The sequence below is a fragment of the Mobula birostris genome, chromosome 23 (genome assembly GCF_030028105.1).
Source record: "Mobula birostris isolate sMobBir1 chromosome 23, sMobBir1.hap1, whole genome shotgun sequence".
In the NCBI taxonomy this organism is placed as follows: Eukaryota; Metazoa; Chordata; class Chondrichthyes; order Myliobatiformes; family Myliobatidae; genus Mobula; species Mobula birostris.
The window spans coordinates 28,089,952-28,103,482 of NC_092392.1; the positions used below are offsets into that span (position 1 = coordinate 28,089,952).

At 45.1% G+C, this 13,531-nt stretch overlaps 1 protein-coding gene across 9 annotated transcripts in view; it reads right to left on the reverse strand.

The window, feature by feature from the left end:
* Positions 1-13,531, reverse strand: part of sema3d (sema domain, immunoglobulin domain (Ig), short basic domain, secreted, (semaphorin) 3D) — a 258,748-nt gene that overhangs the window by 13,866 nt on the left and 231,351 nt on the right. For 8 of the 9 annotated variants that reach the window (XM_072241690.1, XM_072241691.1, XM_072241695.1 and 5 more), the window contains 4 exons: positions 13,421-13,462; positions 13,157-13,314; positions 12,022-12,086; positions 9,022-9,158 (listed from right to left, as the gene is read on the reverse strand). In XM_072241690.1, coding sequence (XP_072097791.1) covers positions 9,022-9,158; positions 12,022-12,086; positions 13,157-13,314; positions 13,421-13,462 — 402 coding nt within the window. Of the gene's footprint in view, positions 1-9,021; positions 9,159-11,586; positions 11,932-12,021; positions 12,087-13,156; positions 13,315-13,420; positions 13,463-13,531 lie in introns of those variants that run through there. The other variant, XM_072241696.1, reaches the window with a different exon arrangement.

Sequence of the window (13,531 nt, forward strand, 5' to 3'; positions counted from 1 at the left end):
AGGGGTATGGTCCGTGTGCAGGTCAGTGGGACTAGGCAGAAAATGGTTCGGCACAGCCAAGAAGGGCCAAAAGGCCTGTTTCTGTGCTGTAGTTTTTCTATGGTCTCTATGGTTTCTAAAGGGCTATTTGGACAGGTACACAGAGAGAAAAGGTTTAGAGCCAAAAAGACAAAAGAGACTAGCTCAGTGAGGCAATTTAAACATTCAAAGTTCAAAGTATACTTATTATCAAAGTACATGTATGTCACCATGAGATTAATTTTCTTGCAGGTATTCACAGTAGAACAAAGAAATACAATAGAAACAATGAAAAACCACACATAAAGACTCACAAACTGCCAATGTGAACATGAAGACAAACTGTGCAAATACAAAACAAAACAAATAATAATATTAATAACTTGGTCGTCATGGATAAGTTGTGACAAAGGGCCTGTTTCCCTGTTGTACAAATCGAAGACTTTACATTATGGTCTCGCTTGGTCTCCACCCAGTCGCAGACAATCGCTCTGTTCCCTCCACCTTCTCTGTGTGGGTGTAGACACCACCCAATCCAATGTGCATGTTCCTTTAGTTCTCTTTGTTAGAGCACAATAATTAAACAAAACATTGAGAACTGAATAAACTTTCAGAGATTGCTGGTCTGGTAGGGTTTATACAATCCTTGCTGAATTTTAGTATCAAAAATATTCTCAAACAAGGCCCTTAAAGTCTGTACTGATATACATAAAAGTCTTCCCCTTCCCAGGATTTTAGTAGATGATAAATGTTCAACTGCCACATTGAGTTTGGTCTATTTCACTCTCATCTTTTCCTAGATAGTGATTTATTACTGAGCCCAATGTCGGACTTTATGTCTTCAACAGCTCCCTGCGCCATTCCTAGTTCTAAAGCTTCACTTTAATGTTACAGTGTACGGCAAATAGCTGCACTCTTTATTACCTCACTATCTGCTGGCATAGGCACAGAAACAGTAAAACGCAAGAACCCAAAGTTCTGCTCTGAGCAATCTTGCTTCCTCACAGACTGACAGACTTGTCACCGTTTGCATTGTGTGGGCGTGAAGTTGCAACTTTTCCCAATTAATATCCAATAAGCAGAGCAAAAAGAGCTTGGAAGGTACGTTTAAATGTGATATGACTTTAATGATGCGACCAGTCATACTGACGGCCATACATCATCTCCAACCCTGAACATTTAATGTCACAGGAGTCTCATTCCTTCAAAATTAATTACCTGGAGAACCTTAGAAAATTTTATTTTGAAGCAGATCTCTCTCTCAGTCTGATCATTGTTGTACTTCCTAAGCACCTGTTGTTGAATGATGCCCTTTCACGGGCTGTACTCTGTTTCAAGGGCTCTATCCTGCTTCACTGGCTCTACGCTGTGTCAGGGGACAAAAAGACTCCACAATGAGTAGTCACGCATAACGCATAACTGGCACCAGTCTACCTGCCATCAAGGGTATATATACAGAAAGGTTCTGGAATAGGGCCATTTACATCACAAAGGATCCTACCCTCCCTGCTCATGGACTGCTTGTCCCACTCCTGTCAAGGAGGAGGCTATGTAGCATCCATGCCAGGACCACCAGACGCAAAAATCTCTGGTCTCTCTGGCTATCCATCCCATAGGATGATGATGGTTCCTTTCAGTCAGTTAGTGGGGTGGTACCCCACTCCTCAAAAAGGAACAACGTGTTAGTGAGTGGATTTTAGGTGAGTAGGGGGTTGCACAGGTCCAGACCCACCCTCTCGACATCCCCTCCCGAATCCAGCGGCATGGTGGGGTCCAAGACGGCTGGGGGAAGTTCTACTGCAGTGAATGGCCAGGCCAAGCTTCAATGCAAGGGATGCCCTTTCTGCGCTTCACGGCACGTGTTTGCTAGATGGCCGTTGACCCTACGAGAGGGTTCATCCGCCTTTTGCCAGGTTTTGTTTTTCATTCTGCAGGGTGCCTAGCCACCCTCCTCACCAGGCAAGCCTGGTGGGGGAGCTGGTTTAGTCACTGACCACTCGACCACGCGACAGGTAGTATTGGGTTACCTGGTACCAGTAGCACTCAGACGAGTGACCCGACCAGAAGACTCAAAAATAGTTACCCTGTCCAAGCAGTAAGGCTGATCAACACCTTCATCCAATAATCCACCCCTCCACACCCCCAATATCATCAAATGCCTGTTACACTGCTGGTGTTCAGGGTACCCCAACCACCACTATTTTATCATGTCCCGCCAGTCACCTTATGTACAGACAGTCCTGTGTCTAGCATCACCTTATGGACTACGCATGCAAGCTATCTTATGCATTTATATTTATTGTGTTTTTTTATTATTGTGTTCTTTATCTTATTGCGTTTTTTTGTGTTGCATCAGATCCAGGGTAACAATTATTTTGTTCTCCTTTACAGTCGTGCACTAGAAATGACATTAACCTATCTTGAATGTTGAAGGCTGAGGTTGAGATCAGGATTGGAAATCTGTCCTGCCCATCCAGTCCTCGTGCCCCTCTCCATATATGACTCAACATCTGCAGATTAGTTGCCCCTTCCGTTATTCTTAAAATGTTGGAGCCCCTAATGAGCTGTGAACACAAAGGGGTCTCAGATGCTGATGTATCACCAAGCAAGAGCAAGATATCGTAAAACTATTTGGAGTGGTGCCGTTTTAATCAGTGCTATTGAATGAAAACTGTATGGCAGGTTGCTTAAAGTTCACTACATTTCTACATTTTTCTTGAGATCTTTTGATCTGTACACCTACAGCTTTACCCCAATGACTAAAGGTTAAATACAGCAGGAAGGATTTTGTTTATAGGTTGTTATGAAAGTGCATGCAGTTTGGACAAGTGCATATCCTCTAAATTAATGACCCCTGGATATCCCCACAGCACTATGCCAGATCAGAATTTCCAGTTGCTTCATTTGAACGCAACAATTGCACAACATTGACATCAACAGTACTGTGAAGGTCAAATGCAGTGCGCAAGAACACAGCGCCCTGCCAATTAATCACAGCAGACCAGAGTCAGCATCAGTCACACTGCAGTTCGGTTAAGTGCAAAGGATGTTTATCATTGTGTGAAAGGATTAGCTAGTCCAATTCAAGAGCCATTTGCACCACTGGACAAACTTCTGTCTACATCACAGAAACTGGCCCCTCCTCTATAGACTCTGCCTCCACTTCTCACTGCCTCAGTGAAGCAAATCAAAGCCCCCACTCACCCCTCCTATTGGGCAGAAGATACAAAAGCCTGAAAGCACGTACCACCAGGCTTAAGGGCAGCCTCTATCCCACTTTTATAAGACCATTAAATCGTTCCCTAGTACAATAAATTGGACTTCTGACCTCACAATCTACCCATTATGATCATGCATGTTATTGCCTACCTGCACTGCGCTTTCTCTGTAGCTTTCACACTTTATTCTCCTTTGTTATTGCTTTACCTTGTTCTACTTCAATGCATTGTGCAATGAATCAATCGATTGAACAGTGTGCAAGGCAAGTGTTTAACTGTATCTTGGTCTGTCTGTCTAGGTACCATATCCAATGCGGACGTTGGTGATCATCGTTTTCCATATAGATCCATCCCTCCTTCTTTGGATGACCTCCATTTCCTCGATGTGTAGTCACCTGGCTAGGCTTTTGATGTACATAAGCCGAGGTCTTCCTCTAGGTTTGCTCTCCTCGATATTTCCAGAGAGTATGAGTTTCTCTAGTTCATCTTTCTGCATGATGTGTCCTAGGAATCTGAGTTCTCTTTCTCTTATTGTTGGCATGAGTGATCGAACTGCTTGGGCTCTTCTGAGAACTTCTTCATTTGATGTGTGTGTGGTCCATGATATTTTTAACATTCTCCTGTAGAACCATAATTCAGCTGCTTCTAGGCTCTTTTTCATTGCTGGGGAAAATGGAAAAGAGACTAGAAGCAGCTGAATTATGGTTTCAGTATCTCGGTACTCGGAGAAAGTATCTCGGTACTTTCATTTATTTTTTATTCATTGTGATACAATAGGGAATTGGCCCACCCGGCCCTTTGAGCCACACCACCCAGCAATCACCTGCTTAACCCGAGCCTAATCACCGGAGAATTTACAATGATCAATTAACCTACAGTACAACCAGTAGATATTTGAACTGCAGGAGGAAGCAGGAACACCCGGAGGAAACCCACACAGTCGCGGGCAGAACATACAAACTCCTCACAGCAGTGGTGGGAATTGAACCCAGGTCACCTGTACTGTAAAGGATCTAGCTAGGCATGGTGATGAGGTGGGAAGTTTAAACCAATGTATTTTCTCTGAATATTCAAAGCGTGAGCATAACAGTTTCTCGAGCACAATAATTACTCTGCAGTTCCCTGCCATCTGTGAAAGGGCTTCTGATTTGTGGTGCACCCCGTTCCAAACTGCCTTGGGTAAGTGTTCCTTTTAATTTCAACATTGACTGGCTGGGTCTCTGCAGAGCTGCCGTGCATCTTTGAAGTCACTGCACCTGTCCCCGCCTGAGCATTCAGGTGTTTGTCTATCAGAAGCTTGGCCTCTTCCAGTCAGCGCCACAAGATTGATATCGGATGAGGCTGAAGCTCAGCAATTTCCTCAGGCACTTTTCACTTCTACTTCCTCCCCAGCACCCCCTCCCTCCCCCACCTGTTGTCTCTTAAACAGGCTGTGAAATTTGGTACAATTTACAATAGATATGAATGAGCCTCCGTGTAGGTATGGGTGGTAAATTAATCTGTCAGCCACTGACAAGGTTCACACGTTGCTGTTAGCCATGTGGAGTCTTCAAAAACCAGGAGGTGGTGAGCAGATAAAACAGAAACAATTTGCTGTTTCCCAACCGTGGGAGCCTGCTGCAAACCGTTCCCTCCCACAGCAGAAATCACTGAGCTTGTAGTACTGACGTCCTCAAGGTTGAAGACAGGCATCCCTGCTGAAGAAGTGAGCTCCAGGTCTAGTCCAATTGAAGGGCCTGAAATGTCCACTGTCATTTTCCCTCCACAGATGCTGCCTGACCCATTGAGTTCCTCCTGCAGTTCGTTTCCTCTCTCTGTCCGGATGAAACGTCTGGGTCTGGAAGATCTGCTGTCCATTTCTCTCCGCAGATGTTCCCTGACCCTCTGAGCTCCTCCGGGAGTTTGTTTCTTTCTCCAGAGCCTGTTGCCTCTCTGAGACGACTATAAGGGTGGCATTGTAGCGCAGAGGCCAGTGTAACGCGTATCAGCGCCAGCGATGGGAGTTCAATTCCTGCCGCTGTCTGTAAGGAGTTTGTACGCTCTCCCTGTGGCCGCATGGGTTTCCTCCCACATTCCAAAGGCATACAGGCTGGGGACAGTGAGTTGTGGCCGTGCTACATTGGTGCCTGAAGCACGGCACCAGCACATTCCCAGACTGTCTCGATCATTGATGCAAATGACACATTTTGTTGCAGGCTTCTGGCATCTGCAGTTGTTTTAGATTTTCATCCACTGTGGGCTTTACCCTGGGATGGAGACTCCAATGCACCGGATCAAGTTCAAGTTTAATTGTCATTCACCCATGAATACAGCCAAATGAAACAGTGTTCCTCCAGGGTCCAGATGCAAAACATAGTACCAACAGTCACACACAGCACGTATAAGATATCAGTAAAGTACAGTCTCACAAAAAGATGTATATAATTTAAGAACCTGAATCCATGAATGTTGCAGCAGTCTGCAGTCAAATACAGCACAGTTTGCCTCTGCCGAGTGGACACTGGGGGTCAGCACTGACTCCAGCTTCTACGCTGCGCCATACCGCCCCCTAGTGGAGCTCACCAACTCTGACGCCTCTCTCCTGGTCAGCTGTAAACAGGCCAGGACGCGGCTTGAGGCCTAGTGCTTGCTATGGGCACGCAGCTCCCCCGCTGTCTGCCAATGAATCAGCGAGTCGGACTTGCAGCATTCCACGTTGATAATGTCCAACAGGGTCTTGTGATCACATGAAAAGTGACCAAGACGATCACTCACCACTAGACTGCACACCACCTCCGCCGATGCCTCTCTGGCGCAAGCAGCTGCTGGAACGGCATCAAGTTCAAATCCAGATGGCAAGAGGATGCAGAAGGTTCTAGACTCAGCCAGCTCCATCATGGGCACAACCTTCCCCACTCCTTGAGGCATCTTTAATTGGTGGTGCCTCAAGGAGGTGGGATCCATCACTAAAAACCCTCACCACCAGGACATGCCCTCTTCTCACTACTACCATCAGGGTGGAGGTACAGCAGCCTGAAGACACACACCCAATGTTTCAGCAACAGCTTCCTCAGGTATATTTAAAGTTGATAGGTTCTTGATTAGTCAGGGCATCAAAGGTTATGGGTAGGAGAATGGGGTTAATAAAGAGGGATAATTAGGGAGAGGGATTGTAAATCAGGCATGATGGAACGGCAGAACAGACCCAGTGGGGCAAATGGCCTAATTCTGCTCCTGTATCCTATGGTCTTCTGCCCTGTCGTCATATTTCTGATTGGACTATGAACACAGGAGCACAACTTCACTATTCCTTTTTTTGTATTATTTAGTTATTTATGTACCTTACAGTAATTTTTATTCCATGCACTGTACTGCTGCTACACAGCAATAAATTTCACGTCATGTTCCAGTGATAATACATGATTCTTATTCTGACTTTTCAGAGATTCCTCGAATCTAAACTCCAACCTTCACTCTGGACACTGACCACAACCATTGCAGGACATCGTGAGAATTGAATTTTTTGTCGCAATGACTCCGGATTCGGACTGAACCTGTGCGAATTCCAGGCCGAGATGGGCCTTCGGTGGAGGCGTAAAAATTTGAATCGTGTGGGAGAGTGTCCCTCCACACCACCGGCGCTGTTGGCACTTAGCAAAACTGAATGTTTACACAACATCAAAGCAGGTTTGAAAGGAGCACAAAGGAAGGCGCAGTGGACATGTGCATAAACACTCAGTGCAGCTTTGAAGTGCCAGATTGAAATACCTCTGTCCTCACAAGTCAGCGATGTTTAATTGTGCGTGAGAGCACTGATAAATGACACATGAGCACCCCTCAGTATTAGCTCTGGTCCTTCCCACTGCAGGACAGAGTGAAGAAGGAATGCTTTCATTCAGTGACTTCAGAGACTGTTTTGGCTCTAACTCAGCAGGATGGGGAGCAGGGGACAGCTCCCCAAAACAGTGATCAGGTGGAAGCATGGCCTACCTCTCGGTGAGCAGTGACGAAGTAAGAAAATACCGCGTTTTTCCTCATTCTGCCTCAATGCATTGTGTAATGAATTGATCTGTATGAACAGTTTGCAAGCCTAGTTTTTCACTGTATCCCGGTACATGTGACAATAATAAACCAATTCCAGTTTATAAAGAACCAGATCCGATCTGCAAAGTTAGGAGTTTAGTAACCACAGAGGCAGGAAATAAGTCCTTCAGGCCAAAGTGACCAATATTTCCACCTGATCTAGACCCATTTGTAAAGTGGTTTATTCAGTGAGAGCTCTGTCCACCACCAACCTGCAGGACCAGCCAGCAGGTAAGGATCACCATGGTTTTGAGAGTCCTGGATGTGTACTGGTTCTTGTCAGCCTTCTAGGAAACCACTGCAAACAGGACCATCACCCTCCCTGGTCAGTAATTTAATTTTCTGTTAGTGAGGAGTCAGCCGCAGAGTGAGCCAATTTTCTTGTTCTGACCAGGACAGACTTCAGCTCTGTGAGTGCAAGGCCGGTACTCCTTCACAGGAGCGGGTACTCTATGACCGACACCCATTTGGCAGGTTGGGTCACTGTCCTCACATGGAGTCAGAGGCCTCACATAGACCAAGACACTTCCAGCATTGCACACTCTGTCCCTTGCCAGTCCTTACTCAGTCTCCCTAAGGTCTCCACTCACAGCCAGCTTGGCAGCTGACAACTGTGGCCATCTTCAAGAAGGAGGACCCTTGCCAGCAGTACATGCCCTTCTCTCAGCTACCGTCAGGGAAGAGATACAGGACCCTGAAGACACACACTCAACGTTTTAAGAACAGCTTCTTCCTCTCCGCTGTCAGATTTCTGAACGATCCATGAATACTACAACACAATTCCTCTTTTGGGCTTTTTATTCATTATTTTAACTTACAGTAGCTTTTTATGTCTTGGTCTTGCACTGTACTGCTGCCACAAAACAAGGAACTTCATGACACGTCAGTAATAATAATCCCTGATTCAGATTCAGAATGAAGTGTTATCATTACAGAGAAAGTGCAGGACAAAGAGTTGTTACAGCGTCAATGACATCTTCATAAAAAAGTTCTTCAAGAAGGCAGTATTCATCACTCAGAACTCTCACCATGCACAACGTGCCCTCTTCTCATTACTACCATCAGTGAGGGGGTACAGGAGCCTGAAGACACACTCTCAATGAATCAGGAACATCTTTATTCCCTACTCTGTCATCTTTCTGAATGGACAATGAACCCAAGAACAGTGCCTTACTATTCTCTTTTGTCTTTTGTTTTGTAATTTATAGTCTTTGCACTGTCTCTATTTATGTCCTTGCATTGTACTGCAGCCATAAAACAATTTTCACTGCAAAAGTAGAGACAATAAACCTAGTTCTGGCCTCTTTAAGTTATAAATAACTCCACTGAATGCAGATTAGCACAGACAACTCTGGTCTAGGACCAATGGATTCGCAGGGGAAATTGGGACCCAATGTCTGCAAATCCACGAGTTTGCGAGAAGCTGGAGGCTGAAGAAGAGGTCCGGGGGTTAGAGGTCTATGCATGTGCATCGGAGGACGCAACGGGCCTTGTTTTACTGTTCTTATTTTGCCACTTTACCATGTTCTATGTTGTCGTGATCTGTGTCGATCTGCCGAGCATTGTGGGAATGATATGTTGGTGCCGGAATGTGTGGCAGCATTTGCAGGCTACCACCCCCCCCCCCACCCCAGAACATACTTACGTGTGCTGGTTTTTAACACAAACGACACATCTCACTCTACGTTTTGATGTACTTGTGGTAAATAAATCTAAATCTTACCTCCTCCCGATAATCATTGCCGGGACGTTGAACAAACCACCGGATCGAAGCTTGCTGAGATTTGGGGAGACACTCCAGGAAAGTGGAGTTAAACTCGATACCGAACATCAGCTTCTCGTCGCTCTCCCTGTTCATACCTGTCAATCGCAAGCGGTGAGATCAGCTCAGGTGTTACAGTTACAGCGCCAGCACATCAGGACACACACCACGTCTCTCGAGGGGGAAACTGGGCCCTGTGCAGTGTGGATACGGACCGGCTGGGTAAATTTGATTCCGGCAAGGAGATAATCTCATACATCAGCCATTCCAGAAAAACAGCAGGAATACCATAAATAGATTAGTTTCACAGAAACACTGCTAATACTGACATTTTCTCTGTGTCCCAGGTTCCAGCAGGGACTAATGAGGAGGATATTTGCAATAAATTATATCATTTATACTATCGAAATGAAGAATTACTGCAACTTTCTACTGAGACCACCTCATGCACAGACTTCTGAGTATTAATGGCCAGATCATTGGTCAGGAGTCTAACTTCATTTCCACATATCACACAGATGGAAGTTTGCATAAGACATAGAAGCATAACAGGCCATTCGGCCCACATGAAATCTGCTTTGCCATTCTATCATGGCTGATTTATTATCCCTCGTAACCCCATTTATCTGCCTTCTCTCCGCAACCTATACCACCCTTAGTAATCAAGAACTTATCAACCTCCACTTAAAACATACCCAGTGATTTGGCCTTCACAGCAATGAATTCCACAGATTCACTATCCACTGAAATACAGTTCACAAGGGCATCAAAATTCAAAGTACATTGAGCATCAAATTATGGATTTGTTGCCATAAACTATATTGAGATTCAATTTCTTGCAGGCATTTACAGGAAAGTAAAGAAATACATTCGAATTTATGAAAAACTATAAATAAACAAAGACCAACAAATAACCAACGTGCAAAAGATGACAAACTGTGCAAATTAAAATAAACAGCATTAAGACTCAGTTCAGAGTTGCGGTGAGTGAAGTTATGGATGCCGGAGTGAGGTCAAGGATCAGGCCCCAGAGAACGTTGGGGATCTTCTGTCTTTCGAGGTATCCTTGCTCATCTGAACCCTCCCCGGTTACGTGGCTCCAGAACTTCCAGAGTGGTTGAGCAAAAGAATGAATGGTTCTCCAGGGTCTTGGTGGGATGGGCGGTGTGTGTGTGTGTATGTGTACGTGCACACTCCCTGGTCTTCTGATAATTGTTGCTTTAGATTTCCAGCATCTGCAGACTTTCCTGTGTTTGTTGTTTATATTAAATTTAAACCAGGGCAAGAGCAAGCCCAAACCCCAGGGTCTTCAGTACGGGTGGATAATGTCATCTACTGGGGTGATCGAGTCCCAGAACAAATAACATCTGAAGTATCACAAAATTATGCAAACACAAGTGGATAGGAGCAAGAGGAGGCCACTCGCTTCCTCCTGCCATTCAATATGATCACAGGTGACCTGCCCTAGATTCAAATCCTCCCTCTGTACCACTTTCTATCACCTTCAATTTCCTCATCTTTTTAAAAGTTTAGATACTTTTTCTCTGAATACTTACAGTCATCCAGCCTCCACAACCACCCCCCCCCCCCTCAGGACAGAGAATTTCTGAGATTTGCCACCCTCTGGCAGGAAAATGGGGTTGAGAGGGATAATAGCTTAGCCATGATTGAATAGTGGAACAGATTCGATGGGCTGAATGGCCTAATTTTGCTCCTATCTGGTATGGTCTTATGGTCTCTGCAAGAAGAAATACTGGAACAGCTAACACAATTTTTGGAACCTTCCACAGGTCAGTTTTTGCCCAACAATTGAAGGATTAAAGATCAAATAGAAAGATTGAACAACTGGTTATCCAAAAGAGAGATTAGCTCCTTTTTTGGCATCTTGTAGCTCATCCAATGATTGGAAGCCTAAGATTTCCTGAGTCTCTGTAGGAATGCCAACTGTCGCCATGGTTTCAGAGTGAAAACCCAGCACTGACAAGGGCCTGTCCAACTCCTTGAAGCCTTTCACTTGGTTAAAGACGCGACTCAGATACAAGTCTCTGGTGAATTACATTCTGTACATCAACTCAGGTCCTCCTCTTCCATGGACCTGCCCCACAACACCCCCACCTTCCTTACATTGTCCTAATCTCAGCCTCGAAATCTGATAATCAAATCACTTCTGATACTCCCTCCCTTTATAAATGACAAGCTTTTTACTGAGCAAGCACTCCAGGACACACTGACTGGAACATAGGTAAAATTCCAAGAGTTTGGTGAACCTAGCTCACTCCTTGGCACCAAATTAATGAACCACATCTGAAGTTCGTAAGATTATGCAAAAACAATTTTTTAAAGTATCTTGACAAATGATGACATTTCTCTTGTGCTGATGTTCAGGGTCACAAGGGCTGGATGGAAATGCAGAATCTCAGGCTACCTGCTCAGATGTAGTGGTGAACTTTGGAATGAAACACCCTCCTTTATCATTAGGGCTGGAAATACAAGTCAAAGTTGAAAGTAAATGTATTATCAAAGTACTTATGTGTCACCTTGAGATTTATTTCCTTGCAGGCATTTACAGGAAAATAAAGAAATACAATAGAATTTATGAAAAAACTGACAAAAACCAATGTGCAAAAAAAAATCAAAGCATGAGCTGTCAATTCGTTGAAAGTGAGTCTCTCGGTTGTGGATTCAGTTCAGAGTTGAGGTGAGTGAAGTTATCCACACAAGTTCAGAAGCCAGATGGTTGAAAAGTAGTAACTGTTCTTGAATCTGGTGGTGTAGGGCCAAAGGCTCCTATATCCCCTTCCTGATGGTAGCAGTGAGAAGACGGCACGGCCTGAATGTTGGGAGCGCCTGACGCTGTCACGGGAAAGGGCTCTGTGCACATGGGGTGGGGGGGGGGGAGTGAGGAGATTAGCAAATATGAAGCATCATCATTCACTTTACACTGAATCCCCCAGTACTCACTTTCTTCCAGGTCCCAGCACTGGCTGACTGGGTCTCCATGCTTCACATCCTGACGTCTCGTCCGCCTGTACAAACATCAGAAATGCCAATGAAATGCCATTTGTAATTACGTTCGATCCAACAGTCAGAACGAACGGAAAATCACCAAAGCAAAGTGGTTCAGACTGTGAAAATGTTTTTGCAGTTTGTAGCTCTTAACTTTTCTGTCTCCGACAATGAGCGCTGTTGTTTTATTACGCATACTGCGTGTTAAACTGCAGACTTTTGTGAACTTTTTCCACACAGAGGGTGGTAGGCATTTTGAACAAGCTGCCAGAAGAGGTGGTAGAGGAGGATACTAAGTTTTTTGCCTTCGGTTTTAATCATCCTGTTATAGGAAGGATGTTATTAAACTAGAAAAAAGTGCAGCAAATATTTACCAGCACGTTGCCTAGACTTGGGAGTGTGAATTACAAGCAGGCGTTGTGTAGTCGAGCGCTTTATTCCCGAGAACATGGGAGATTGAGGGGTGACCTGATAGAGGTGTATCAGATCATGAGGGGGCAGAGACAGGGGGAAAGCACAAAGTCTTTAACCCAGGAAGGGGAGGTGCTAAAATCATGAGGGTGCAGGTTTTAGATCGGGGTGAGGGATTTAAAAGGGAGCTCAGAGGAAGCTTTTTAACGCGCAGGGTATTTGGAACGAGCTGCCATAAATAGTGGTTGAGCCAGACACATTAGAAACATTTAGAAGCCACCTGGTTAAGTACATGGATTGGAGGGGTGTAGAACACTATGAGCTAAATGGGAACATTACCCCACCGGGCAACAGATTTGGCATGGACAAGATGGGCTGAAGGGCCTGTTTCCGTGCTGTATGTATGACTGCTTACAGTTACAACACTTTAAAGGTGTGTGGACAGGTGTTGGGATCCAACAGGTGTAAAGAACGTAGGCCTAACATAGGCAGGTGGGATTTGTAGTGGACATCATGTTCAGCGCAGTAAGGGGGCTAAAGGTGTCCACTTCTGTGTTGTGTCTCTCTGGGATTCACTGATTCCTTGAAACCAAAAAAATCTAATCAAACACCACATGAGGAACAGGTTATGTAGCACGCGGAAACCACGACCAGCAGAGTGGACCCGAGCAACACTCACCGCTTGGACGCTGGCATGTAGCGGGAACAGGAGATGCCGTCCCAAGCGCAGTAAGGGTCTCTGGCCAGACAGCACTCAGCACAGACCTGACCGTAGGTATCGCAACGATGCAGGGAGAGCTGGACCAGCCCGTCCCTGGAGCCAATGTACAACTGTTGCTGTAGAAAAAATGTTCAACCGTTAGTTACTTCCTGTGGTCTCTGGGAAATAGAAAGATTAAAGTAAGATAAGGGTTTATGTTAACACTCAACCATTCTAGTTTACCTGTTTGGAAGAGATCTTCATGTTCAATATTGGGGAATGACCCTGGAGAAAGAACATGGAAATGATGATTATAGCAGATCTCAAATCTAGGTAACCTTTAGGGAGAGCAGA